This window comes from Gadus macrocephalus, chromosome 14 (genome assembly GCF_031168955.1).
Source record: "Gadus macrocephalus chromosome 14, ASM3116895v1".
Classification (NCBI taxonomy): Eukaryota; Metazoa; Chordata; class Actinopteri; order Gadiformes; family Gadidae; genus Gadus; species Gadus macrocephalus.
In genome coordinates, this window is record NC_082395.1 from 17,985,593 (window position 1) to 18,011,350 (window position 25,758).

At 43.9% G+C, this 25,758-nt stretch overlaps 2 protein-coding genes and 1 long non-coding RNA gene across 3 annotated transcripts in view; 2 read left to right on the forward strand and 1 right to left on the reverse strand.

Annotated features, from left to right (window-relative positions):
- The first annotated feature begins 1,548 nt into the window (after window positions 1-1,548).
- cdhr5a (cadherin-related family member 5a) lies at window positions 1,549-9,520 on the forward strand. The gene is made up of 14 exons (XM_060070932.1): window positions 1,549-2,286; window positions 2,554-2,726; window positions 3,679-3,741; window positions 3,960-4,049; window positions 4,142-4,228; window positions 4,383-4,487; window positions 4,595-4,780; window positions 5,303-5,393; window positions 5,491-5,588; window positions 5,927-6,133; window positions 6,394-6,507; window positions 6,616-6,682; window positions 7,070-7,230; window positions 7,820-9,520. The coding sequence occupies exons 1-14, from the start codon at window positions 2,196-2,198 to the stop codon at window positions 8,408-8,410; spliced, it is 2,124 nt and encodes a 707-aa protein (XP_059926915.1). The 5' UTR covers window positions 1,549-2,195; the 3' UTR covers window positions 8,411-9,520.
- ctsd (cathepsin D) lies at window positions 9,363-15,450 on the reverse strand. The gene is made up of 9 exons (XM_060070938.1): window positions 15,308-15,450; window positions 14,626-14,782; window positions 13,220-13,343; window positions 12,460-12,578; window positions 12,158-12,357; window positions 11,604-11,726; window positions 11,243-11,387; window positions 10,340-10,438; window positions 9,363-9,913 (listed from the first exon to the last, which is right to left on the reverse strand). The coding sequence occupies exons 1-9, from the start codon at window positions 15,367-15,369 to the stop codon at window positions 9,743-9,745; spliced, it is 1,200 nt and encodes a 399-aa protein (XP_059926921.1). The 5' UTR covers window positions 15,370-15,450; the 3' UTR covers window positions 9,363-9,742.
- A 157-nt stretch (window positions 15,451-15,607) lies between these two features.
- LOC132471713 (uncharacterized) overlaps window positions 15,608-25,758 on the forward strand; it is a 31,357-nt gene continuing 21,206 nt past the window's right edge. The window contains exons 1-2 of the long non-coding RNA XR_009528898.1: window positions 15,608-16,392; window positions 17,574-17,622. This is a non-coding gene — a long non-coding RNA (uncharacterized LOC132471713). The remainder of the gene's footprint in view (window positions 16,393-17,573; window positions 17,623-25,758) is intronic.

Genomic DNA, 25,758 nt, shown 5'->3' on the forward strand with positions numbered 1-25,758 from the left:
TCTGCAGCAGAAGGCAGTCATTGAGACTGGATTCATGACAGAGTTTATAACGGTGGGCTGGGGTAGTCCCCTGGGTGGTCCGGTAACTTGGCCGTTATGAGCTCTTCCTGACAACATATTACTGATTATTGCAGTATTAAGTATTCTGGTTGTGAAGATATCTATGATACAAATACTTTTCTCCAAACTTTGCTTCAGAATCCAATCTTACGCCTCATATATTAAAATGCTGGCTACAATTAGGACAGCACTTGACCTCCTTTAAGCTGTAGGTTTATTTATATCATAGCTGTAAGCCTCTAGCCGCTAATTCCCTGTGTTTTCGTCTATGGCTGCATACAATCAAAGCAGACAATATTATAGATAGGCAGACACGTGCTCTGCTTACGTCCAATCATAACTAGGTCATCCAACTGTCTGTTAGGGTGCACAACCTGCTTATAAACAAACATTAGTGTGCATTTATGTTTAGTGTTCGCATCGACCTACGTTGCACACATGCATTTATCCTTAGTAGTGCTGTCAAGCGATTAAATTATTTAATCGCGATTAATCGCATTAATGTCATAGTCGATTTCGCATTTTTTTTCTATGCTAAATATCCCTTGATTTCTTTGTCCCATTAATCTTTATCATTTTAATGCTCTTATCAACATGGAGAAGTGCATCGGCTTGCTTTGTGCATTTTTTCATTGGCATATACTGATCAAAACAGGACGATACAAAAGAAAAGCCTATAGTGCAATTAAACGATGAACATGCAAACATACTGCCTTGAAAATAGCAGTCAGGCTACTTGCTTCTTTGTTTTGATAAAAAAAATGAACGCCATTAAAATTGGTTTGCTTTAACGCCGTTAATAACGCGTTTAACTGACAGCACTAATCCTTACACATCCGTTGATTCAGCGCCACCCAGTTTTGTAACTAGGATTTGATTGAGTTCACTCAAATGCTGTACTTTAGTGCCTCCTGTTGGTGGTAATAGTGATGTGCAGTCTAAGTTTCCAGTACACACGATGCCAACACAAAATACAATATATCATTCATGTTGTCATCATGTGTATGTAGCCTACTCAATTTAAAAGAAAAGCGTTAACAGGCAATTTTACAATCTTGAATCATATATAAACCATTTTACTCATAATTTCCATGGCACTATAAATTACATTCCCTCAAGATTAAAGTTTGCAACAATTATTTTTGTAGTAACACATATTTGTATGTGTTATGACCGTTGGCAACAATGATTTCAACTATTCTTAGAATCCTTATTATTTTTATTCCTATTATTTATTTATTTCTATCTATTTATTATTCCAGACAGAGCAATGCTATCTAAACAAACAGGACTGTCTCGGATTTAACATTGACCCCTTAAACAATACTAACATAATGTGGTTGTGTTCGTGTGCGTGTAGCCAGACTTAAGGGACCACCAAGTGAAGCTCACGTGACACCATGCAACTGTATGCCTCTTGTTCCCACACAGAGGAGTGAAGAGGGGCTGTGTGTGTGTGTGTGTGTGTGTGTGTGTGTGTGTGTGTGTGTGGTGTGCGTGTCCGTGCGTGGATGTGCATATGGGAGGGATGTGTACGTGCATGTGTATGTGTGTGTATGTGTGTGTAGGCCGTTGCTTTGCAGTGACACAGGGTTAAATATGAAGTAGTGTCCCCCCCCATGTGAACACAGTGTCTCTCAGTTTATTCTGATGCATCGGGATGTCAAATATTCAGCAACAAGCACATGAGCATTAATAAAACACACGTTGGGTCGCATGGAGAATCTCAAAGCCCACTTTGAATGGTTCCAGAATAACCACAAAATGATAAGAAAGAGTTAGCCCTATATCGTCATGGAAACGTCTTTAACCCAACATTCCTTCCTCAGATTCCTGCCTAGGCTTTGTGAACACGGGGTCGCTGCAGCGGCACGCGGAGGAAAAAAAAAGACCCGTCGAGGCTAAAACAGATGCAAGTATTTTTGTTGTAGGAGGTTGTGAGTCGCGCCGTTGGACAGCCACTTGGGCCAATATATGCCCCGTAAAATGAAGTCACAAACATTGCGACTGTAGTCAACTCCCACTCGCCGGGGACGAGCACAGACGAGGCATTATGTGGAGAAGTACCAGCTGGTACCACGGTGCCCTCATCCTCCTCGCCACTTCATTCACTGGACCCTCCTGAGGCTGGGGACATGGAGGACAAACCTGGACACAAACCTGCCACCCTCCTGCTGCGATGCGTGCTGCTCGTCGCCTTCTGCAACCTCTGTCGTGCGCAAAAGAGTAAGAGGAACATCTCTGTTTTTTTGTTGTTTTTTTTGTCACAATTTGGCCAGAGTTGGATATTTCACTGAGATGCTCGTCCAGTGAAGCGGCCCGAGTGTGTGGTTCCTGGTTTTGTTTCTTGGTTGGAGTTTGTTGTTTTCAGCCATTGGCTTCAGTATGTGTGTGTTCAGGCTCAGGTGCAGTTGGAAACCACTTGTTGCAGCGAATTAACAAGCAAACAGCGTGCATTGATCCCGCTTTGACGTCATTCTTTCTCTTTTGTAGTTTGTACAGTTCTTCCGGGGCCCGTGTATGTTCCAGAGAACAACACCGTGGATATCGTGGTGGCAAAAATCAACGCCGATAGCGACGTGAGGCTGACCATTGTCAAAAACCCGGAGGATCTCTTCTTCTTAAAGGAGGATGAAGTGCTGGTGAAGAAAGGCCTGGACTATGAGGTAATCTCCCATGACTGGAAGTGCTATTTCTTTGTCACTGCGGGTCACAGTTGGAGCCAGACTGAGGGAGCGTAGTGAAAACAGAAGCTATTAAGACAGAGCGCTACAATAACTCCTTGGGGGCCACAGGCTAGGTTGTCGCCTGGTAGGGGGGCTGGAATGAATTATGATGCACTTTTATGAAGTAAATAATTGTTTGATAGTAATTTTATATTAGAACACTATGTTGATACAGAAGAAATATACAAGCCATTGTGTACGAGCCACTAAAACACATAAAATGTGTTTTAGTTGAGGAGTTTAAGGGAATGTGGGGAACAAAACAAACATGGAGTCAAGCTGTTTACTTGTCTCCAAAGTGAACAGTGGCTTCTTGTTTGTAAAGCATGATGATTAAACCTGCACTATGTCATTTTTCTACTGCAGCTATTTTAATCGATTACAAAAGTCTCTCAAGAATAAAACGGGGCCATCTAGAAATCCATCCATTCAGGGAATGTTTCTCTTTAAATCATGATATTCCGGTCCACTTTTACTCGACCCAACCGTGGGAAATTCTCGATGCTAGCTTTGTCGCAGGATGTTACGGATCTGATACGAGATTACAGGTTTTTTTTGGTTTTTAAGAGGTCATTTCAAACATTACGGCGTTACCTGCCTGGAAGACATGATCGCAGATTTCAGTTGATTTGGTGTGCGTAGTATAACATGTCTTGACATCATTCAGTTGTGTTAACATTTTAAAACGACAGTAACTGTTATCTACAAAACAAGCCACTAGAGGCTGCTATTGGGAAACCCTAACAGTGCAGGTTTAAGTCTCAATACGGTTATTATCCATGAAGGCAATAGTAACTGACATTTGAGCACTATTATGAGTAAACTGTGTTCAAATGGTTGACATGTTAATTATTGAACCATTGTATATGTTCCTGCTGTGTGTTTCTCTCAGTCCCCATCAGGAGCAGAGGCCATGGTGGTGCAGGTGCAGTGTAGCAGATCAGGCTCCAGATCTGTGAGTATAACGTATAACACTTCTAGAAGTTGGCCCGCCACGAAAACACACAACCGTATGCTCATAGACACACGTCTGTGATGCTGTTGTCGTAATTCATGAATAAATGCATTGCATTGTTAGTTTAACTTGTCTGTTGTAAAATAACATTTGCCTGTGTTGTTATTTTCATTCCATCTGAAGTTGGTCCAATTCCAATGTTTTTTTCATTATTTTAGGTGAATGTCTCCGTTAAAGTGTTTGTTCAAAACGTCAACGACAACCCGCCAAACTTTCTGCAGGACCACTATCTTCTAGAAGTGAATGAGGTGGGCAAAGGGCTAGTTTCACAGAGTATGTTCATGTGATGAGCTGGGAGTGCTGAGAGACTTTGGTCTGACGGTTGTTTTGTCTGCTGCAGCTCAGCCCCTTGAACTCCAGCGTTGGAGTTGTAGACGCTTCGGATATTGATTCGGAGGTGCTGTACTATCGCTTAGAGCCCACCACAGTAAGTACTATTTGTGTTAAAAAATAAATAAAAAAAGGATAAGATATTTGCATGACTTGGCTTTCAAACCATGCATATTTGGGAAAAATATACATGCTAAAAACAAATCTATATTTTTTTATTGTGTGTTTGTGTTTCTTTAATGTCACTCCAGGACAAGTATTTTCGCCTTGAGAACATTAACACTCCGAGGATACTGGTCCAAAACATATTGGACTATGACGTGATACAAAAGATCAATTTGGTTTTGCATGTCCAGGTACCAAACCACTTAACCATCCTCAACACTTAAGTTAACAGAAACACTTTGGATTGTTTCAACATTGTATCTCACCCTTGACCCCTGTATCTTGTCACATATTTCAGGACATACTCAACGGTTCGACCTCCAATAAGCCCTTCTTCACATCGGTGGCCACAATCACAGTCCATGTGAAGGACATTGACAACAGGCCTCCATGGTACCAGCCCTGTGTGAGGGCCAACTTAGGAATGGCAAAGTTATGTGTCAGCACCGGCTATAAGGGCAGAGTCAACCTGACCGAGAAAGAGGTGAGCATCTGTTGCTGTTCTTCGGCTGTTCTTCGGGTTCTTTGTCTGTCGCAACCTTGCTGGTTTAAAGCTAGGGGAGGCAATTTGGAAAAACCATCCATCCGCTAGATTTTGAATGTATTCAACCGAAAAAGATCCTCCCCTCCCTTCAGAACCTCCCTCCAAAGACAGCCCCCCCTCCCAAAAGAAACATGAAAACATTATTCTAAAACAAATGCCCTTGCTTTAAATAGCAAGGTGTCATCTTTCAAACTCTAATGTGGGTGTGATGCTGCCATACTTGTTTGTTGATCATTGTGCAGAAGCAGTGTTAAAAGAAACCAATATGTGGAATTAAGTCAATTAAGAGGTATTGCATTCTGTTACTCCGAAAACCTAATCACAACTTTTGCCTCAATGTGAGAAGAACTAATTACACTTTTGTAGTTGCAGTCATTTGCAGTTGACCGACATTGAACAACACATTTATAGCATAATTTTGTGTTATTTTAATGTTTGAGGCCTCTTGGATTGTATTCACAGGAGGGGAACTTGATACTGGAGCCAGGTCCTCTGTACGCAAAGGATGGAGACAAGAATCGAAGCGAGTCCATAAGCTATAAAATACTCAGAGGTTTGGCAGTTTGTACTCTCCCAAAAGTTTAATTGGAATCAGGACGATTTCATGCTATCGTAGGGATACATATGGACATTCCTCTGTGTTTATCCAGGGAACGAGGGCAATATCTTCCAGATTAATGAAGAAACAGGAAACATCTCCATGGTGAAGGCTGCTGACATCGTCGGTCCAATCACTCTCGTTGTTCTGGTACGGTCCCTCTCTACAATATTGAGCACTAAAGGCTCAGTTATGGTTCCACGTCGACGCAACGCAAGGACCACGCAGACGCTTTCACAAAGTCGTGAACCTGTTTTGGTTCTGCGTCGGGTTTAAGTGAGCGGACCAATCACAGCCCTTGCTGCGGTCTCGCCTTGACGCACACGTCAGGCCCTTGCGGTGGACGCAAGGAGGGTCCGCAAGGACGTAATAGGTCCGTAAATCCCCTTGTGTTGCTTCGACTTGGAACCATAACAGCCTTAAATCAGACCGCCATCGCTGTTGGAGACAGAAGCTCATGTATCTTCCTCCTTGGTGTGGAGTTACAGGCTTCTCAAGTGACCAACCGGGATCAGTTTGCCATGACACAGGTGACCATAGAGGTGATGAAGAAGAGCCGGAACCCACCCCGTTTCGACCGGGAACGATATGACGGCTTCATCTATAGCAACTCCATACCGGAGAGCATGATCCTGCGAGACCGCACCTCCAACCGACCCTACAGGGTCCGGGCGGGGGATGAGGACTTTGCTACTGTGAGTGGGGGACTGACCCACACATTTAGACAGAAATCTGATATCTAAGACTACCTCTCAACAATTACTCATTTGTTAGTAGAGATTGAAAAATTAATGGGTTAGAAACAATGACCTGATTGATCAATCAACCAATCAATGCAATTCATCAAATGATCATGCTATCCAATACTCACCGTCTTCTTGGGTTTAGATGCATTCTCTAGGTCAGGAGATCTGTATCCACCGCTAGGGCTGATAGACTGACACGTATCTTTTAGGGAGTGAACCCTGATGTCCGGTACGAGGTGCAGTACAGCAGTTATGTCAACGTCACCGCCGAGGGCTTTGTCATTCTGAAGCGAGTGGTGAAGACCGAATCCTTCGCACTGCAGGTGACCTGACGCACGCATACAGCACAGTCTAACACACTTCAGAACATGCATGAGCGATGGGAGTTTGGTGTGCAACTCATTTGCCTCTTGTTTACCGTCTGCTTGAAGCTCAAGGCTGTGGACACCACAACGGGGGAGTACGGTACAGCTGCCCTCACAGTCCAGGTTATACCTGGTAAGACCACCCATAGGTTAACCAAATTCTGACCAGTTGGACATAAAAAATGGATATAAGAGAAGACTAAAACGTTTCTTTGGCATAACCACAGTTTACTTTACTCAGATTCTCAATAGTAGTGCAGTTACCGCTCAAAGTGTGCCTGTTTCAGAACCGATTGCTTTTCTCCATTATCACTCCACCGCTCATCCTAACAACCTCACACTCGCAATACACCTGAATGGTACAAAGTTGATCGGGTGAACGGTTGTGGAAAAAATCGAAGGACAGAATAGACAAATTATAGTTAGATACACTAATTGTTTGATTGAGGAGTTGAGATAACTGAGAAACGTTTTTGACATCTGTGTATAAATGTATGCTGAAACCTGCCTCCCTTCCTAGCGGTGGCTGTCCCCTCCCAAACCGGGGGAGGCTACCGGGCGGGGGACATGGCTCTCCTGGGTCTGATCATGGCAGCCCTGCTGATTCTCTGCCTCATCGTGATTGGCTTCCTGATTTCGCACTTGTGGAAGGGGAACACCAACGTCAATAAGCTATCTGAGGTCAGCACAGGCTAGTATTGATTGCTATGAATCATCATGTCATATTTGTATACATTGTCCAAGTGGTACATCATTTTAGGTCTGAAATAAGGGTGAGCCAGAGAGACTTTTTCTTATGGAATAGAATGTCAAAAAAAAATCCATTCTTCAACACAACACGCCTATTTCTTTGTAGAAATGTCAATGTGCTTTGACATTTGCATCAAGATTCCCTGCTTCAGACTGTCCTGTCAATTTCCTTTCTCCTGTGTTGACCTTTTCCATGAATATTTATCCACTGAGAGTCAAAAGGGCTCTGTGCAACACCTGAGCAATGTCACCCAGCAGACACTCAAAGGGACCCCATCTGTAAAGTTGAACACTGTGCGGCGAGCCCACCTAGATGTATGACGGATAGATGAGCAACGTTTGCTACCGTGCACTGGGTAGGCTGGTAGACTGATCTATCCAGCACACATCTAGGTGGACACGCCCACTAGTGATGTCAGAAGAGGCAGATTTTCAAAACGGCTGGTAACGGCCAATCCCACTCACACCTGGTGGTAGAATATGCCCCCTTTAACCTAAGGCCTTTCCCTCCTCTCCCCAGTGCCTGAGCCCTTGCCTGCGCTCCAAGCAGCACAAGAGCGGCCACAGGGACTCCATGCAGTACACCAACGACGGCTTCCAGAACGAGGGCGACCCGAGTCGCGGCGGCGGCCGGCGCTGTGCCGCCGCCGCCAAGCGCAGCACCGTCCCGCAGGCCAGGGGACGGGTCATCCCCATGGAGCGCCGGGGCCACCACTGCTCCTCGTGCGGCCTCTACACCAACCACGTGCCCAAGGGAAGCCCCCTGGCGCGGGCGTCGGGCCGGATCTGGGAGGACCTGGAGACCAAGCTCAAGCGGAGGAAGAGGGAGGGGCAGAAGACGGTGTGGTTCAAGGAGAGCGAGGACTCCTCGGACATCGAGGTGGAGATAATCCCCGACACGGTGGGCCGGGTGGCCGAGGAGACGGCGGAGGAGATGGACGCCGAGATGGAAGGGGGGGCCGGGGAAACGGCGTCGGCGACAGAGGGTGGCGGGGAAGGGGACGCAAAAACGGAACCTAGTGAGGACGTGGCCGCCGGAGGTAGTGACTCTGCCAAGGAGGGAGAGGAGGTGAACGGAGGAGGACACGAGAACGCCGGGGGCCAAGCGTAATGAAATCCCTTTTTAAAGGATTTCAGTAGGCCTCGACTATTGGAGACGAGTTCACCAAACTGAACAAAGTGCTGTTTGTTCTCGTGTTACATTCTCCATGCGTCAGCCAACGGAGGACTCTGTGATATGAAGCTGAATTCTTGATGATTCAGCGTCGCTGGATATCGGCCCATCCCCCCCGTTTCTACATCGCAACTTCAGAGAACAGTGAATGGATGGTGGCGTTACCATTACAGGGGCAGAACCTCGTCTAGGAACCTCCTTTCAGTTTTCAATTATTAAGCAAGTTATCGACGTTAAGATTTTTTTAAACTTTTTGTTAGGCCCGTGAGAGCATCCTGATCTCAATTTCCCTTTTGAACTCAGGATGGTCCGAGGTGAAATGCAGTGAACGACTCGTGGGGTACCACTACGCCAAGGCTACTGTGAGATATCAAATTCCCCGCACGTGCAAGAACATATCAACCACTACACAAATTGACGGTGGACGTCAATGGCCATTTTATATCGCAGACCAAAATAATACCAATCTCAAGGGGTGTCCAATGGGAAAGTGGATGATGTACAGCATGCACATGGAACTGCCCATCACAGGACCACTACATAGGCACATAAATGGGCCCATGCAGGCAGGTGTGGGTAATGCATCAAGTCATGGATCTAGTGAATACTAAAAACAGGGACTTTTCTGTTGAGTTTATTTCATTGTTGTTGATAACCATTTGTGATAGAGTATGTTAATATAAAAGCTGACATTTTGTATAGAGTGGAAAGTGTAGTTTTGATGGAATAATAAACATTGAAAGATACGTCACTGCCAGTGTTATGAATTGCCTCGTCCATTGCAATTAATCCTATGAAGTATTTGATATCCCTGAAGGCTACAGACTTCTAATTAAAGATGGTAATTAGATGGAGAAGCATCGTAGTCCAAAAACTACAAACGATTACATGTCTTCAACAGTTTTTATTTGAAGCCAATTACAATAAAATCAAAGCAAGCCATCTAATCACCTTGCATAAAGTAGATTACAATTTAAAGTGTTCAATTGCCTAAAACAGGTCCCTGATTTCAAAAAAACTAAACACACCGATATTCTAAACTTAAAACGGACAGTAGAAATCCGAGCATCCCTAATCAGATACACCCAACACACAACATAAGCACACATTCCATCCGTTAACGCTCTGCTGGGACTACAAATACACAACGCAATGCAATGTTAAAATCAGTGCATTTCAATCCACACAGACCAATTGTAATTGGGAGGATTCCGAAGCCGCAGTAGCATGTGCAGTAATAATAGATGTCATCTGTGTACTTTCAAAAGTTTACTTAGTTGACTTAGCTTTAGCAAAGCCCACTCTGTTGTTATCGCGGTCGAAGGCGGTGTAATATTGGCCAATGAATACATCTCCCAGAATCCACAGGGGCCCGGCCGGGGCAGGGATGTCCAGGCCCATGAAGCCGCTCAGACAGATGGTTTTACCCCCTTGGCTTTCCTGGAAGGGAGGACATTGAGATACTTGATCATGGAACTATACAAAAGATATATTTTACCATTTCGTCAAACATAGTTGAAAAACATAGCTTTTCTTATATAAAAAAGGTGTCATACAATAGTGTACAAATTATATCTAAATCAGTAAATACTGTCAAATGATTAGACATTATCAGTATATCATCTGTTAATCATATATTATCGGTCGACTGAGGTAGGGGAAACGAAAATACAGGGTACTGGGAACGCCGTGGGCCTCGCCAAAGAAAACAATGGTGCATTTATGTGGTTTCATGATGAAACAATCACGAGGTTGTTGTTGTGGTGGTGGCAGCTGAGCTGCTGCTGCCCTCTGCTGGCAATCATTGCACCTCCGGTCAGAGAGAGACACACAGAGAGCGAGAGAGCGCGAGAGCAAGAGACTCACCTTGAGGACATACTGCTCTCCCGTCAGGGAGTAGGACTGTCCGCCCACGGTGAAGGTGATGACGGGCAGCGTGGGGATCTTGTCACAGCTCACCATGTACTGAAAAGACACAGGCGATATGCAGACCATTACCAAACGCGTTTCCACAAACTGCTTCCATCGGCTCGACATGTTCATCCAGTAAAACTAGTTTTAAGAAGACCGTTTTACAGACAAAATACTTTGGGGAAACGGAGGCGAAGGGTTGGCGGGTGGAGCGAGGTGTTTCGACCTGCTGCAGAGATAACGTCTTTGTAGAATGTGGTTGTGTGGATTGGGAGTATTTATTTTTTTCCACACTAAAGATCAGCTTCAGTGTGTGCATATTGAGCTTTGCCAAGTGATTATGCAGGCTGTGCAAGTGTGATTTATGCTACATTAATTGGAATAAATCAACTAGCCTATTTTGGGATCATGGACATATTGATTGGATCCATTTATTTGAATGTGCTATGTAAAAAAAATAAAAGATAGGTTTCTCTGCTGCGTCACATTGTGTATGAGGCAATTTAAGTGGAGTGTACTCGTTTGGAAAGTTTTTACATCGGACATGTCGCACCGCATTCAATGTATTTGAGGAGTTAGCCCAGAACTGACATGGTGTTCAAGAAACATCCTGAAAATACTGCCCCTTTAAGTCTGCCTCTCCTGAAGAAAACTAATCTCATGAGCTTTCAGAAGGGGATTTAAAAAAGGGCATTTCCTGCCTCGCCGTCTACACGTGTTGATTTTAAAACCGGTTCAAACACTTTTTTTTTTTTACAGTTTAAAACTGCTAGCCAGGGTTTATGCAGCACGATTGGGGAAAGTAGAACTCCTAAATCGCCCAGATTTCAGCTCGTCTGCCATCAGAGTGAGCTTTACCTCTCCCTGGATGATGGGCGTGGCCCCGATGGCCTTCTGCAGGGCCCGGACCTCCTCCGCGGGGCCCGTGATGAGGGACGTGCCGGTGTCCACAATGGCTTCACAGCCCCCCTTGCACAGGCTCAATTGGCTACCCACTCCCATCCTGTCATGGACCAAGGCATCGAGTCAAACGGGTGAACTACTGAATAGTGTACGAAATACTGAAAGGTTAAGGCTGGTAACTAGCTGCCCATTACTTTCCAACAGGTTGGAAAGGTAGCATGCAATATAATGCCTCATGCACCACTTGGGTTCTGCTTAGCTGTAGCAAGAACACCAGGGCCTACTGCTAGCCTGGCGTCTGAGGGTGAAGCCATACCCGTCCATGTGGATCTGCCAGTAGGCCTGGCGGCTGACGTTGACGTAGTTGAAGTCTCCAGTGTAGTACTTGGGGTCGGTTCCTCCCAGCAGCAGCTCACCACCGGGCTCAGAGTCCGGGTTCCTGAGTACAGGGGTAAATAATCCTGATACGGTGCATTGACAAGTAGCCCCAAACTGGGGTGGGACAGAAAGGGACTTTATACTAAAAAGACAAAATTCAACCAAATGAAGACATAATTGCACACGTCAACAGTTCCTTGGGGGTTGCTGTAATAATAACCCGAGTTAACCGTTTTTGTTGAAGTTTCTACCCATAAAACGTCATCTTCTCACACTTCCCTGTTTTGTATGTAATTTCCCAAGGAGTGTGGGAACACAGCAACTAGGAGGTCTTATCTTATCAGCAAAGTTGTATTGACCAACAAACTGCAAAGAAGAAGCCAACTGGAACAGTCTGCAGTTAAATGCATATAACGTGATTGAATACAAATAAAACCAACCCCACCAAAACAAAGCAAAGCATAGACTAAACACTGATCCAATGTGACCCACCTGTTGAGGTAGAAGGAGAAAACATTCTGGTCCACCTTCTTCTGGGCCATGAGGCTATCAAACACTGGCACCACCCCATCCACTGAGATGCGTGGGTAAGCCATGCCAAGGATGCCATCAAACTTCGCAGCAATGAAGGCTATGCCTGGCTGCTTGATGGCCTCTCCGAAAACCTGTTTGTCAATGGATAGGTCTCCAATCTGGATGAAACGGTGACAAAACGTACAAAAGTCGGGAAAGGGTCAATGAAAAAATAAATAAAAATAACAAAGCTTAAAATCGCTGGCATGCATCTAGCTTACTGTGCACGTATCCTGACTGAGGTAGCCAGACAAGCTGCCAGATCCGTACTGGATGGCAAATTCTGTGCCATTTTTCACGTACGTGCTGGACTTAGCAGAGTTGTACTTGTGGTGCAGCCCTTCAGGGAAGAAAATTATACAGAACAGAAAAACCAGGGCGGGGGAATGTTGATTAGTAAAGTATAAAGTGAAGGTGAGGCCATGCAAAACCATTGTTATAATGAACACTTTTAGTGTTTCCAAGTTACTGTGGAAAAACAAAAAAGGAAACATTAGCAATTACAGGACATCAAAATATTGGTTATTGGGTATTTGCATTTCTCTAGCATGGGGCTGCAGGTTGCCTGTTCCTACTGGTTAATGTTCAGTCCAACTCCTGGTAGACATGGCTTACAATGTCCTTGGGCCATGTTACGTTTGTGGTTGAGTCTACCAGGAGGTAGACTCAACCACAAAATGGCCCAAGGACATAGTCATCCATTCATCATTGCAACTTACTTTATTTGTAGTACTTGCAAAAGTTCAGTTCATCTTAAGATACAAGTCTCTACTTTTTTTTTAACTTTTCTCATATGCATATCCATTTATTTTGATAAATTAACTATACATTGTAGATATTAGAAATTAATATCTAAGTAGATAGAAATTAATTAATACAGTGAAACGAAGGGCAGAACCCAAACGTCTGCACGTTGTGATGAATTCAAACGAGTCAAAACGGTGGGAGGCTGAAAGGCCTTGGTGGAAGAGAGGGACTTACAGCAGGCGATGTCTGTGAAGGCGCAGTGAATTGAGGGAACCCACAGATTGGATGAGCCTGTGTCGAACACCACAGTGAAGATCTGAGGGGGAGTGCCTAGACCGATCTCTCCGTAATACTGGGCCTGGGCACACAAAGAGAAAAATAATGAATGTCACTCACCTAGAGGTAGCCCAGCACAGATCAAATAAAAATTAGCTATTTCCTGAAGAGAATGACATGAATAAAAATAAAGAACACACCCTGAAAATATATATTTGAAATAGACATTTGTCATATTTGTTCAATTCTCGTTGCCATTATGCAGCAGCTCGTATCAGCACAATGAAAGTCCCAAGCAGGACAGATAAGTCGCCTTGATTGGTTTTACTCTTTACTGAGAAAGGAGAAATTATACGAGTAGTCGCCACTTCCTGTCTCCTGACCACTTCCTGTCCCCCGACCACAAACACAGGAAACCGTTTGCATCCAAACGATGTGCTTGATTACAGCTCTGAAAACATCTTTCTTGCAACATCAATGAAGAAGCAGAAGTAATGAGCTGCAGTTAAACATTAAAAGATTTAAGCCGAGATAATTTCATGCACATGCAAAAGAGTGTACTGCAGGGCATCCTGTTCCAATTAATAGTAGACGGGCCGTCTACATCTGCCATGGACCACGAGTGTCTCCGGTATTGTGTCGGGGAAAGTACCAGTGTCTCGTCTGCTAGTGTAGACTTCAGAGATATCAGGCCAAATTAGCAAACCTGACCTTTGTTTGCTTCTAGGAACAAACGGGTGCCAGGTTATACCACAATCCAAAACAAACTATTGATATCCATTTGTATATCAAAACCAAACAGAAACCTTGATAGTTCTGAACCTTTGTCGGATGTAATGGTTTGCTGATTGTACAAATTCCTAAGTTAAGAATAAGTTGTATATTGTTGTCTACCAATCTACCCCATTTAAAAAAGGCGTTAATGAGGAAAATGGTTTCCAAGATCTAGTTCCTATAATCCTTATTGTTAATCTCAAAACACCATCCCTGCAGGTTCTTAAAATAGGGTAAACAGGCAAAACCGACAATGATTATGGAACAGTTTGATCAATAGCCGACATTTGAGTCAGCCATCACATGGCCGACTCAAGCTTCCTCCTTTGAAGGAAAGATAAACCCTGCCAACCCCCACCTAGACTAAATGATGGGGTGTCAATATGACTGTTAAGTGTAATGCTGCATTCAATTAGAGTGGGGGGGGGGGGGGGGGGCCACTGCAGTCAGCGTACAATAGTATCTCTGTTGTGCTTCTCTTTCAGCTTCCTCTGAAGTTATTTAGTGACATGGAGTACTATTGAAGGAGTCCACAGGTCATTCGTTTTGGCAAAGTACTCAGCGGTGGCGTGAAGCAGTAGAAAACTCACGTCGAAGAAGTTCTTCAGGGTTTCTGGAGTGGGTGCGTTACTGGAGGGGAAGCCAAAGTTGTACTTGAGGGAGTGTTTGGGAGCCAGGAGCTCCTCTGATGTCCTCCCGGAGTCCGTCAGTTGTCTTCGGATGGAGCGGAATTTCTTCAAGGGGATTCTGGTGTTCGGGACAAAAATCACATGAAGACAACATTTAGGCTATTGTTTGTTGTTGTTCTGGGGGTCGCCACCTTATTAAAAGCGAAAGTATTTATATTGCGCAGGTACATTACCCCGCATGACCTACATCCTTATCTTTACAGCCAGACTGTCTAAATACGGGATTGATATTCAACACCAGCAAACTGCCTGCATTAGTAAATTACAACACCCCCAATGATTCTATTGGGTTTAGCTTTGTGATTGATATTCACAAATATAGCTCCGTGTTAACAACCATAAGATCTTGAGGATATCTTACCCTGCTTAAATACAAAAATTTGACACCAACTATTTATAGGTTGGCATTCTTTTGACATAGGCAGTGTAGCATTGCAAGTTTGAGTTAACGCAAGACAGGCAATTGTTCGCTGCAGACATGTGAACCACAGCGGACTATCACATAACCAGGGGGTAGTTTAACCCAATCTGTTGATGTTTACTAAAATGCTACTTGACTTTGTATTTAAAGAGGATTTCTTACCGAATAAGTGCATGGCTGATCAGGGCTAGAGCAGCAAAAGTAAGCAAGGATAACACTCTCATTTTAAAATCACAGTAGACCAAACAGATAAATTAAAAAGCCCGGAGCGCAATGCTACACAATGACCGAGCAGTTCGACTTGTGCTCGGCAGTTACGATTTTTATCAGCTGACCCGAACGCGTCATCCCTCGTCATGTGACTCCGGCTTGAGGCGTTCCAGTACAACTGGGGGAAAAGGTTACGCGTCCCTGTTTTTTATTTTTTTCTATCGGGTTATCATATCATAGAAGGGTCATCGTGTTTTAACCCGCTAGAGTCGCACACTAAAAGCAAATGTTTGTCTATCAGGAGGCATTTTAAACCAAAGTTTAGTCCCGACTAAATAACAGACGTGCTGGAGAACACGTCCCAGCGGTTTAAACGCTAGCTGACGCTGTCGTCCTGGTAAATTTAACGTGACGACGCAGTTGATTACAAATATATGCAGATGCATTTATTTTAATGATGTATAAATCATTCATTCGTTAATGCGAAATTGGTCGATCACATTTTACACGTCTAACGTTAAATCAAATTACTTTGATAAATTTGACTGTGATCGAGGAATATATCACAGTTAGTAAGTAATTGCATCTTATTTTGCAATATCCAACAAAATTGACCCAAATTAGCCAAATCAAATTTTAATAGGCTCTACTTACATTATTGACACGCGGTCATAGTTGAGCTAAGTACCGACTTTCACTAGCCAAACGTTAACCAAAGTCTTTGTGATATTTGTATTCAATATTATATGTTGATGAACAGTGAACTATGATTATGAACTATCATGGAGATGACGTTTTCAAGATACTAGTTGCAAATAGTTGAAACCTGTTGATATCTGCCTTATTATTGCCTCTTTCCTCAGCCTGTCTGCTCTAATAAATAAGTCAAATAGTTGTACATTTAGCTTTGACTCCTATAGGGTAGGCCTACTAGTGATGCCGCGACTATGAAAATATTCACCCACATCCCAGCCAGATCTGAACTTGAAACCTGTCAACAGGATAATCAACTGATAAACTAAACAACGTTTTTGGGGGTAAGAATACAACCAAATTGCATCTCAAATGTTTCTACGTTGTTTATTTTTCAAGTTTAGTAAATTTTTTCTTCCTTCTTTATTTCTGAATGAGAGCTGTGGTAAAGCAAGGCCAACAACTTTCCTTACCTTCGAAGCATTGACCTTAAGGCATGATGTATTTTAGCTGTATGAAAATGTAACAATTAACGACTTTTTGGAATATGAATTGTTGATCCAATCTGTAGAGTGACAAACGGCCTGAGAACACTTTGTTTCCTGTAGTGCTGCTGACCTTTCAGCAATACTCACAAGGGGCAAACTGAAGTCAAACCTTTTCATGGATGTGTCCCTGCCCAGAAGAATAGCTCTTCATAACTGTCTCATAAAAGAGTTCAATGTATGATTGAGCTAGTGTTGATCATTTAAATGATGAACTTTGGCCGATATCATTCTAACCAATCAATCCTAATTTCTAAATGAAATGTACAGAGGTGTTATTGCATCTAATATATGGTTGGATTATTAAGCAAGATAGATCTAATTGAAGATGTAAGATATTGAACGCTTTTCACTACATTACCCCGGCTGACTGACACTTCGGCAATCCTTAATTACAAATGATTGTCATGCTAACCAGTAATTTATCCAAACTGCCACCAAATGCAGTGCTTTATATTACAGATGATGATTGCGAGGCCGATGAGTAATCACTCTGCATTGTGGGATCATGATTAACAATCCATTACACTGAGCGGAATATCCCCACTACCTGTCAATGATATATAAACCGTAAAGGTTTATTCTGATGGGTGCAATAATTAGACGTTGAAATTCTTAGAAAACAAGGCACTTGCCATTTTTTGCTGGGGTTGCTAGCAGTGTTTCATGTCTCTATTGCATTCGGTTCAAAGCCGACATGTGTGTTTGTGTATGTGTGTTTGTTTGTGTGAGTGTGTATGTGTGCGTACATGAGTGACTGTGTGTCTCCCTGGTTCGGTGTCTTGCCTCATTTCGACTTATCCCTATTTACTTAAAGTCAGGGGGATCTTTTTTTCTCTCATTTAAGTTTTACTGACAGCCTCAAGGAACAACATAATCAGAGCAACGAGAGCAGCATTAATCTGCAAATTGTAATCTGCACTTTAATAAACCATAATGATTTAATTCTTCACAGTTAACTTCCAATTTGTGTTCTGCAGGGAGATTAACTGATGTTTATGAATGTGCCAAGGCTCTATGGTGAAACAGGTTAGTTCTACACTTCAACATCTAGATCATCATTGGATCGTCTGTGACATTAGGTAGTGAATCAACACAAACGACATGGTCTTCTGAACAACACACATGTATTTATAACCATGTACCCATGCTATGTCAACCAGAGAAGGCTTCTACAGGGTTCTTCTTAGGTTCTACACCATTGGTTTCTCACAGAAGTAGTATTATGCCATGTCAGCTAGGTGCCCACTATGATGCGGCCTGAATGCACTGTACTGTGGTTGCATGCAGCCATTGTATGCAGAATAATCAATGGCTGTTTGAATCAAACCATTGGACGGGTTAAAAACAAGTCACGGGTCAGACGTCATTGGACGATTAAGAAAAAAACGATCTCTCTATCCCTATTTTATGAAATTATTCAGTTTTCATATTAGTTTTGATGTTATTCATGGCGAACCATTCCGATTTGCACATCTCATTTTGTATATTGTTTACAGTTACTCGGCTGGATGACAGAATACTGAGGTAACAGGTGAGAATTTGCTTCTGGTGCCAGGGGCTTGATGCAAATGGAGTGTTGGTTTGTGTATGAAAACGCCAGATAGATAAGTATATGGGTCACTCACTGCTTTCCATCCTCCTACTCTGTATTATGCTAATTAACGCCATAACATGAACAGTATTCCACGCTATTAAAACAAACGTAGATGCACACACATATGCACACGCACACAAACACACACACACACACACACAAGTACACGCACCCACGCACAAGCACACATAATACACACTCCTTAGTAAACAGCCTTTTCGAATCAAACCCGAACCCTCCTTCTCTTTTTCTTTCCTCAAAGTACTTTGCAATCACTGTGAGATACATTTTTTTAAGTATCACAGACCTTTATATTTGCTGAATTGACATCTAAGTGTTTTTATTTCTTTCCCAATAGTGGTCACGCCGTAAGTTCCTCATGGTAATAATGTGTTCAACACTCACAATGACAAGGCAATTTGTAGATTAGCCTTTGCTCTGTGAATTGATTGTATGATGAGAGAGAGAGAGAGAGAGAGAGAAAGAGAGAGAGAGAGAGAGAGAGAGAGAGAGAGAGAGAGAGAGAGAGAGAGAGAGAGAGAGAGAGAGATACACATGTGAGCTGAAAAGAGAGCCCTGTGCTGTTATTTCTACATTTGATTGCTACCATTTTTTATTATCATTGCATTTCTATGTTGGTTTTCTTGCTTTGACTGAGTCGTGTGTATGCTGAAACATGTTAGCACCAGTCCCTTTTCTATAATATAATGTCTCTCTCTTAAAGCAGCATGATGGCAAAGGATCTATATATTCCAATTACGGTATATGGAAAATATTTATTCATATTCTCATATTCATTAGTCATTTACAAAATGAACATGCTGAATTTTTACTGAATTGTTATGATAATGAGCATTTTCAAAATGTCTTTATTGCCACATGTTGCTGTCAATTGATTTTTGTTGATCTTATTTTTTTGTTATGAATGCTTATGAGTTAAATTCTTTAAAGTGCGTATTGGAAGTTAGATACTGCAGTGAAGAATCATATAGGAAAAAAATTCGAATACACGATTATTTCGTTTTTATTAATAAATCTACACTACAAGTGGCATCTTGACCCGTTTTTGTGATACAATTTTACTTCCGCATCTCAAACGCTCGTTTTCGAGCGTGACGTAGGAATTGGTAGACGGACGTTCTAATCATCATAGACTACATAACAACAATGGATAACAGTTTCGGACCACTTCCGTACAATTTTGAGCCAGCTAGCCGTGAGGGAGAACAGCAACCACCTAAAAGGGGGAGACACCATGGCAATAGGAGGGAGATAGAGTTGTGGTGTCAGGAGAATTATGGTGAACCAGGAGCGGCTGAACATCAACACGGCCACGGAGGAAGAGCTCATGACCCTGCCCGGGGTCAACTGCCCCGTGGCGCGGAGCATCGTGGAGTACCGGGACTGCATCGGGGGCTTCAAGAAGGTGGAGGACCTAGCGCTGGTGAGTGGGATAGGCGCCACCAAACTGGAGATTATGAAAGTGGAGATCTGCGTGTCGAGTAGGACCAGTTCGTCGCAGCACTCCCCGTCCTCCCTGCGGAGAGACCCGGAGCGTCCTCCTGCAGCGGCATGAACATCAACACCGCCACCCCGCCGCAGCTCATGAGCATCCGCGGCATCACGGAGAAAATCGCCCGGAACATTGTCGCCTATCGGACCCAACACGGTCCGTTCAAGAGCATCGAGGACCTGGTCGGGTCGATCACATAAACTGCTCCCTACTGGACAAGATCCGTTTCCAGGTGTTTGTGGAGCGCTCAAGAACTCCGTCCACCAATACCAACGGCGGGCTGACCTACCAACCTCGTTCAGCCTCCGGAGTGAAGACCTCGACCTCCCGCCGGGAGGACCCACGCAGATGGTGTCCCTGCGGCCCCGCGTGGCACCGGCCGCGGTGCGCCTGGCCACCTGGGACCTTCAGCGCTGCTCCAGTGAAAAGGCCAACAACCCTGGCGTCAAAGAGGTCGTGTGTATGCCCCTACTGGAGAACGAGTGAGTACAACTAACGTGAGGGTTTGCAGGTTCGAAAGCCTGCTCCATCCTTTCTCCGATCGGGGAAACTGTGAAATCGGAGATGGTCGGACAGGAGGTCGGAGTTGGAACAACCCCCACAGATACAAAACCTCATCTCGTCGATTAGAAAAACCCAAAAACCACAGGGGGGGGGGGGGGGGAATACAAGACCCCTCACCGCGGTAACTACTCACAACTACGCATAGAGCTGAGGCAGCAACAGCGACCGCGTCTACCAATTCCTACGTAATATGACGCGTTTGACGTATCACATAAAAAAACAACGGTTTTTGAAGCCTTGCTCAAAATAGTCACTTTAAAACTGGATTTTTTTGCCGATATACTTTTTTTTAACTGATAAAATCCTGCATTTTAATTTCAAAGAGCAATTTTCAGAGAATGTTATGTATAAATATTTTTAAAAACATTAACTTCCAATACGCACTTTACCCTGCGTTCCACCCATGTAGCATAAATAGGAAAGCTCACTTAACAGCTACATTAAATGGCTATGGCTACAGAAAGCCCAGCACATTTAAGTGTTAAGCTTTATAGAGAGACAGACACAGAGTGAGAGCAGTAATTAGTTACCAAAAACAATCACTATTGATCTATTCATCTGTAGAATTGTGGTACATCACTGTGCAGATAAACAAACAAAATACAAACCCAGATGATTAGTCAAATAGACAATATGTCTGTGGCAGTTAATAACCACCAGCAGACACATTTGGAAGGAAGGCCTGGGGCATACTGTCTATCTACACACACACACACACACACACACACACACACACACACACACACACACACACACACACACACACACACACACACACACACACACACACACACACTACAGGCAGAAGATTGGTAGCCTGAGGATTTTCAGAACCCACAAGCGTGTTTCCATGGTGATGTGTTAAAGATTTAGCCTAGTTCTCTTTCCACTCTCATTTCTCTCTGTTTTGTGTGTGTGTGTGTGTGTGTGTGTGTGTGTGTGTGTGTGTGTGTGTGTGTGTGTGTGTGTGTGCGCGCATGCGTGTGCGTACACGCGTATATTTGCGTGATTGGTCTTATCATTTCGAAATTTTAAAGATAAATATAATAGGTCATAATTAACCAGGTTAAAAAAATAAGCACTTTCAATAACCGATGCAATTGAAGTATACAATGCAATACAATCGAATTGTTGAAGTGGTCCATCTTCAGTCGTGGCCTTGTTGCTGGTAATGATGACAACATGGAGCAATCCAATGCAGCCATTATATTACTGGGAGGCAATGCGTAGTGCAAAACACATCATCATCTGTAGTACCTGACCCTTAGCTTGGTTACGTCTTTGTGAAGGTTTGCCTTTGCTCCCTCCCTGCCTGTCAAATACCTCTAGGCATTCCTGTATCTTTAATGTCCCCAGGTGGATATTCTCCTGCTTAATCATTTAGAATCAGGAAATCGAAATGTTTCTGGCACATTTAGATATAACATATTCAAGCAATCGTGTATTGTTATTGATTCCTTAGTATCGACCCGTTGGTGATCTATTATTCACCATTACATTTAGCCTCAAACACTTTCAGGGACCTATATTGATTTTAATTACAAATAACTAAAGTAATTGACACAGAATATCACTGATTAAGTCGATAAATATATTTATATTAATACTTTTTCAGAAAAGGGAGACTGAATGATTTATGATACACTCATCATTTCGTATTATATTATCGCTATTCCAAAGTGTTTACATGGTAACAATACACCTATCTATCCTAGAGTTCCAGAAAACATGTTTTTGAAGCTGTTTGCTGGAAATAGCTTTTAGGAAAAAATATATCGTCTACCGCTATTCTCTGTTTCAGTCCCTTCAGAATGCGCTGTTTCTGGTGTCTGTAGCGTTGATGCAAATGAGCTGCTGCCCATTGACCAATGAGCTGTCAGGCTGAACCACAGCATGGAGGAGAAGGGATTGTTGCCGTTTGCTGACTCCTGGAGCTCATCATCATCATCCTCATCGTCATCCGCTTATCCGGGGTCCGGTCGTGGGGGGAGCAGCTCAAGCAGGGGGCCCCAGACTTCCCTTTCCCGGGCCACATTGACCAGCTCTGACGGGGGGATCCCGAGGCGTTCCCAGGCCAGTGTTGAGATATAATCTCTCCACCTAGTCCTGGGTCTTCCCCGAGGTCTCCTCCCCACTGGACGTGCCTGAAACTCTCCCAAGGGAGGCGCCCAGTGGGCATCCTTGCCAGATGCCCGAACCACCTCAGCTGACTCCTTTCTATGTAAAGGAGCAGCGGCTCTAATCCGAGTTCCTCACGGATGGCTGAGCTTCTCACCCTATCCCTAAGGGAGACGCCAGCCACCCTTCTGAGAAAACTCATCTCGGCCGCTTGTACCCGCGATCTCGTCCTTTCGGTCATCACCCAACCCTCATGACCATAGGTGAGGATAGGAACGAAGATCGACCGGTAGATCGAGAGCTTTGCCTCGATCTACTCGGAAGTGGGAGGTAATATTCAAATGTGCCCCCTTCCTACGTAGGAGAGGGCGTCGAAACTGACTCGCTCGTTTGGTAGCTGGAGGCGGGCTGCTCGCAGAAATGTGTATCTCACTCAAAAAATCATGTACAGACTTATTTCAAAGTTTGTATGCGTGTGGGAGCACCATCTACCCACAACAACAACCCAAATCCCAGGAAAGTGCTGTTTTCATAATATGTCCCCTTTAAGCAGAAATTCGAAAAAAAGATTTGACACTCACTTAGGCAAGTACTCAATAAAATTGTATCGTTCACGGAATACATCGAATTGACAAAGCCGTAACACAGTGGCAGAACGATGAGAAATACTACAGGACACTTCATACAACGTTAGTCTGTTGTAAACAGGAAAGGGTTTGAACTTAAGCAAATGGTTGGCACTTATGCTACAATCAGGTCTGAGGGGGAGGAGAGCTATATATAGAGAGGCAGAGAGATGGAGAACGAGAGAAAAGAGATGGAGAGAGAGATTTTGGATAGAGTGAGAAAAAGACTTGTGCGTGACAGTTCCATTTCAGTCGAGCGAGGACGGCAGCAGGAAAACAACAATAGAGTGGCGAAGTAAGGCCTCTTCGGTAGAGCCCATGGGACCTATGATATCGAAAAATATGAATTGGTATCAATGGAGAGAAAGTAATTATTTTCTGGTCCCAGTCTTTATATGCCCTGGGTTACACATGTGTTGTTTTTGGATTTAAATGATAATTTTTCATGCAAAGAAAACGAAACATTTTCGTGAAGGAGTTTGATAATGTTAGACTTTATGTGAGGCCGCTTTGTGAACTACAGCTCTTCGCTGCTCTCCACACGAACGATATACGTCACCACCCCGAGTCGATTTGGCAGCCGAGTCAATCCGGTACCCACAACGGTACAGACATGGCGATCTCTCTGCTCCACTACACACGAGAGTCACCACCACACATATGGTGGTGACTCTCATGTGGAGAGTTTCAGTTATGCTGATGAGGAGATTGTCGGTCTTGTCCACGCCAGTTGCTGGGAGCGTGACTTCACATACGAGACATGTAGTCTTTCTCATTGTGTTTTCTCTACAGCCTTTAACGGAACGTTCGCACCATAAACCGTCAACTGTCAAACTCTTGACATGAAAAATTATCATTTAAATCCACAAACAACATATGTGTAATCCGGGACATATAGATTTGAGATTTCAGACTTTATTGTCATTGTGCAAACTTGAAACTTGAAATTGGGGTGGTGCTCACCACCCACAGTGCAAAATAAAGCAGTGCAAAATGCAAACACAGACAACAGCAATAAGCAACAATAAGTTAATAAATATGCGAACATAAAATATAAGTGTCTCTTTAAAAAAATTACGGTAGAGGGGGGAGGGGGGGGGGGGGGGCGGGTACACTTTCAACAGCAGAGTGGTAGAAGGTCTGCAGCAGCTTTGTCCCCACCTGGCATTTTCTCAGCAGTCTTAGAAAATATAGCCTCTGCTGAGCATTACTGAACACAGCAGCCGTGTTGGTGTGGGCCAGGTTAGGTCTTGAAGGAGGAGACCCTCTCCACGCAGACCCCGTCTATCTGCAGTGGGGCGAGGACACCTCTCGTCCTGCTCCAGTCAAACATCAACTCCTTGGTTTTGCTGGTGTTCAGCAAAAGCTTATTAGCTGAAGACCAGGCTGTGAGCCTCTGGACTTCCTCCCGGTATGCCGTCTCGTCACCGTTGGAGATGAGACCCGCCATCACTCATGACTCACGTCATCCGCAAATTTGACGATGACATTTGAGCGTTGGGCGGGGACGCAGTCATGCGTGTAAAGAGAATACAGGAAGGGGCTCAGCACCCAGCCCTGAGGGGAGCCCGTGCTGAGTGTCAGGGTGGATGATGTTTGTGTCCCCATCCTCACTGTGGACGGTCCGTCAGAAAGCTGTAATTCCATTTACAGGTTGGGGCAGGGAAATCCAGGTCAGTCAGCTTCCTGATGAGAATGTTCGGCAAGATTGTGTTAAACGCCGAACTAAAGTCAACCAAAAGCATCCTGACATAATTCCCCTGTTTGTCCAGGTGACACGCTGCAGTGTGGTTGATAGTGGCGATTGCATCAGCTGTCGACCTGTTTGCTTTATAAGCAAACTGATGCTGGTCGAAGGTCGATAGAAAGACTGGGACCAGAAAATAAGAACTTTCTCTCCAATGAAACCCATTCTTATTTTTCGTTCTCATAGGTCCCATGGGCTCTACCGGAAGAGGCGTGACTTCGCCACTCTATAGTGTAGCACGGAACCAGATAGATCATTTACATTGCAAAACATAATGGGAACACATTTCTTTGCGGAATGTATAAAATGCATAACCATTTTGCATAACTCGTACCAAATGCAAGCTGTAGGCCTACAGAGAGCAGTGTTTATGTAGATACAATACAGGCAAAGGGTTGGTATCTATGGACACATTCACATAACTTTATTCATGCCACTGCGGCCACATTTTTTTATTTTCTTGGGTGAATTTATGTTTGTCAGCAGGAGTTGCCCTACATAGCCGTTTTGACAGTGGGCCTCAGGAGACCGGCTCCTATGTGTAGCTTAGGGCTGTGATGAACTCCGAATCCCACTCAGGGTGTTGGCTAACTGGTCATTCAGGTGATCGTGGCTCAGCGGAAATCTGTGGGTGCTCACTGCTCACATATAAAGCGTATGGGAGCGGTGATGTAAATTATTTTAGTCTATGCTATTTCTGATAACATGTTTCAAGCTAACCACAGTTATGAATGGTTTCTTCACCACATAATGGATAACACCATATAAGGTTTTAATGATTTTATAGATAAGTTGAAGACTACAAACATGGCCACTTTGCAGTTTCCGTTTAAGCCCAGACAGACCCAAGGTTTACCTGGGTAAATTAGAACATGTAGGCGTGGCCTATTTACCGCTCCGCCCACTCCCAATATAACTGTTTGTTTACCTGTGTTCGAGAGACGCCTCATGGGACACCTCCAGAACGGGAGATGCTTCATGAACCACCTCCAGAACGCAA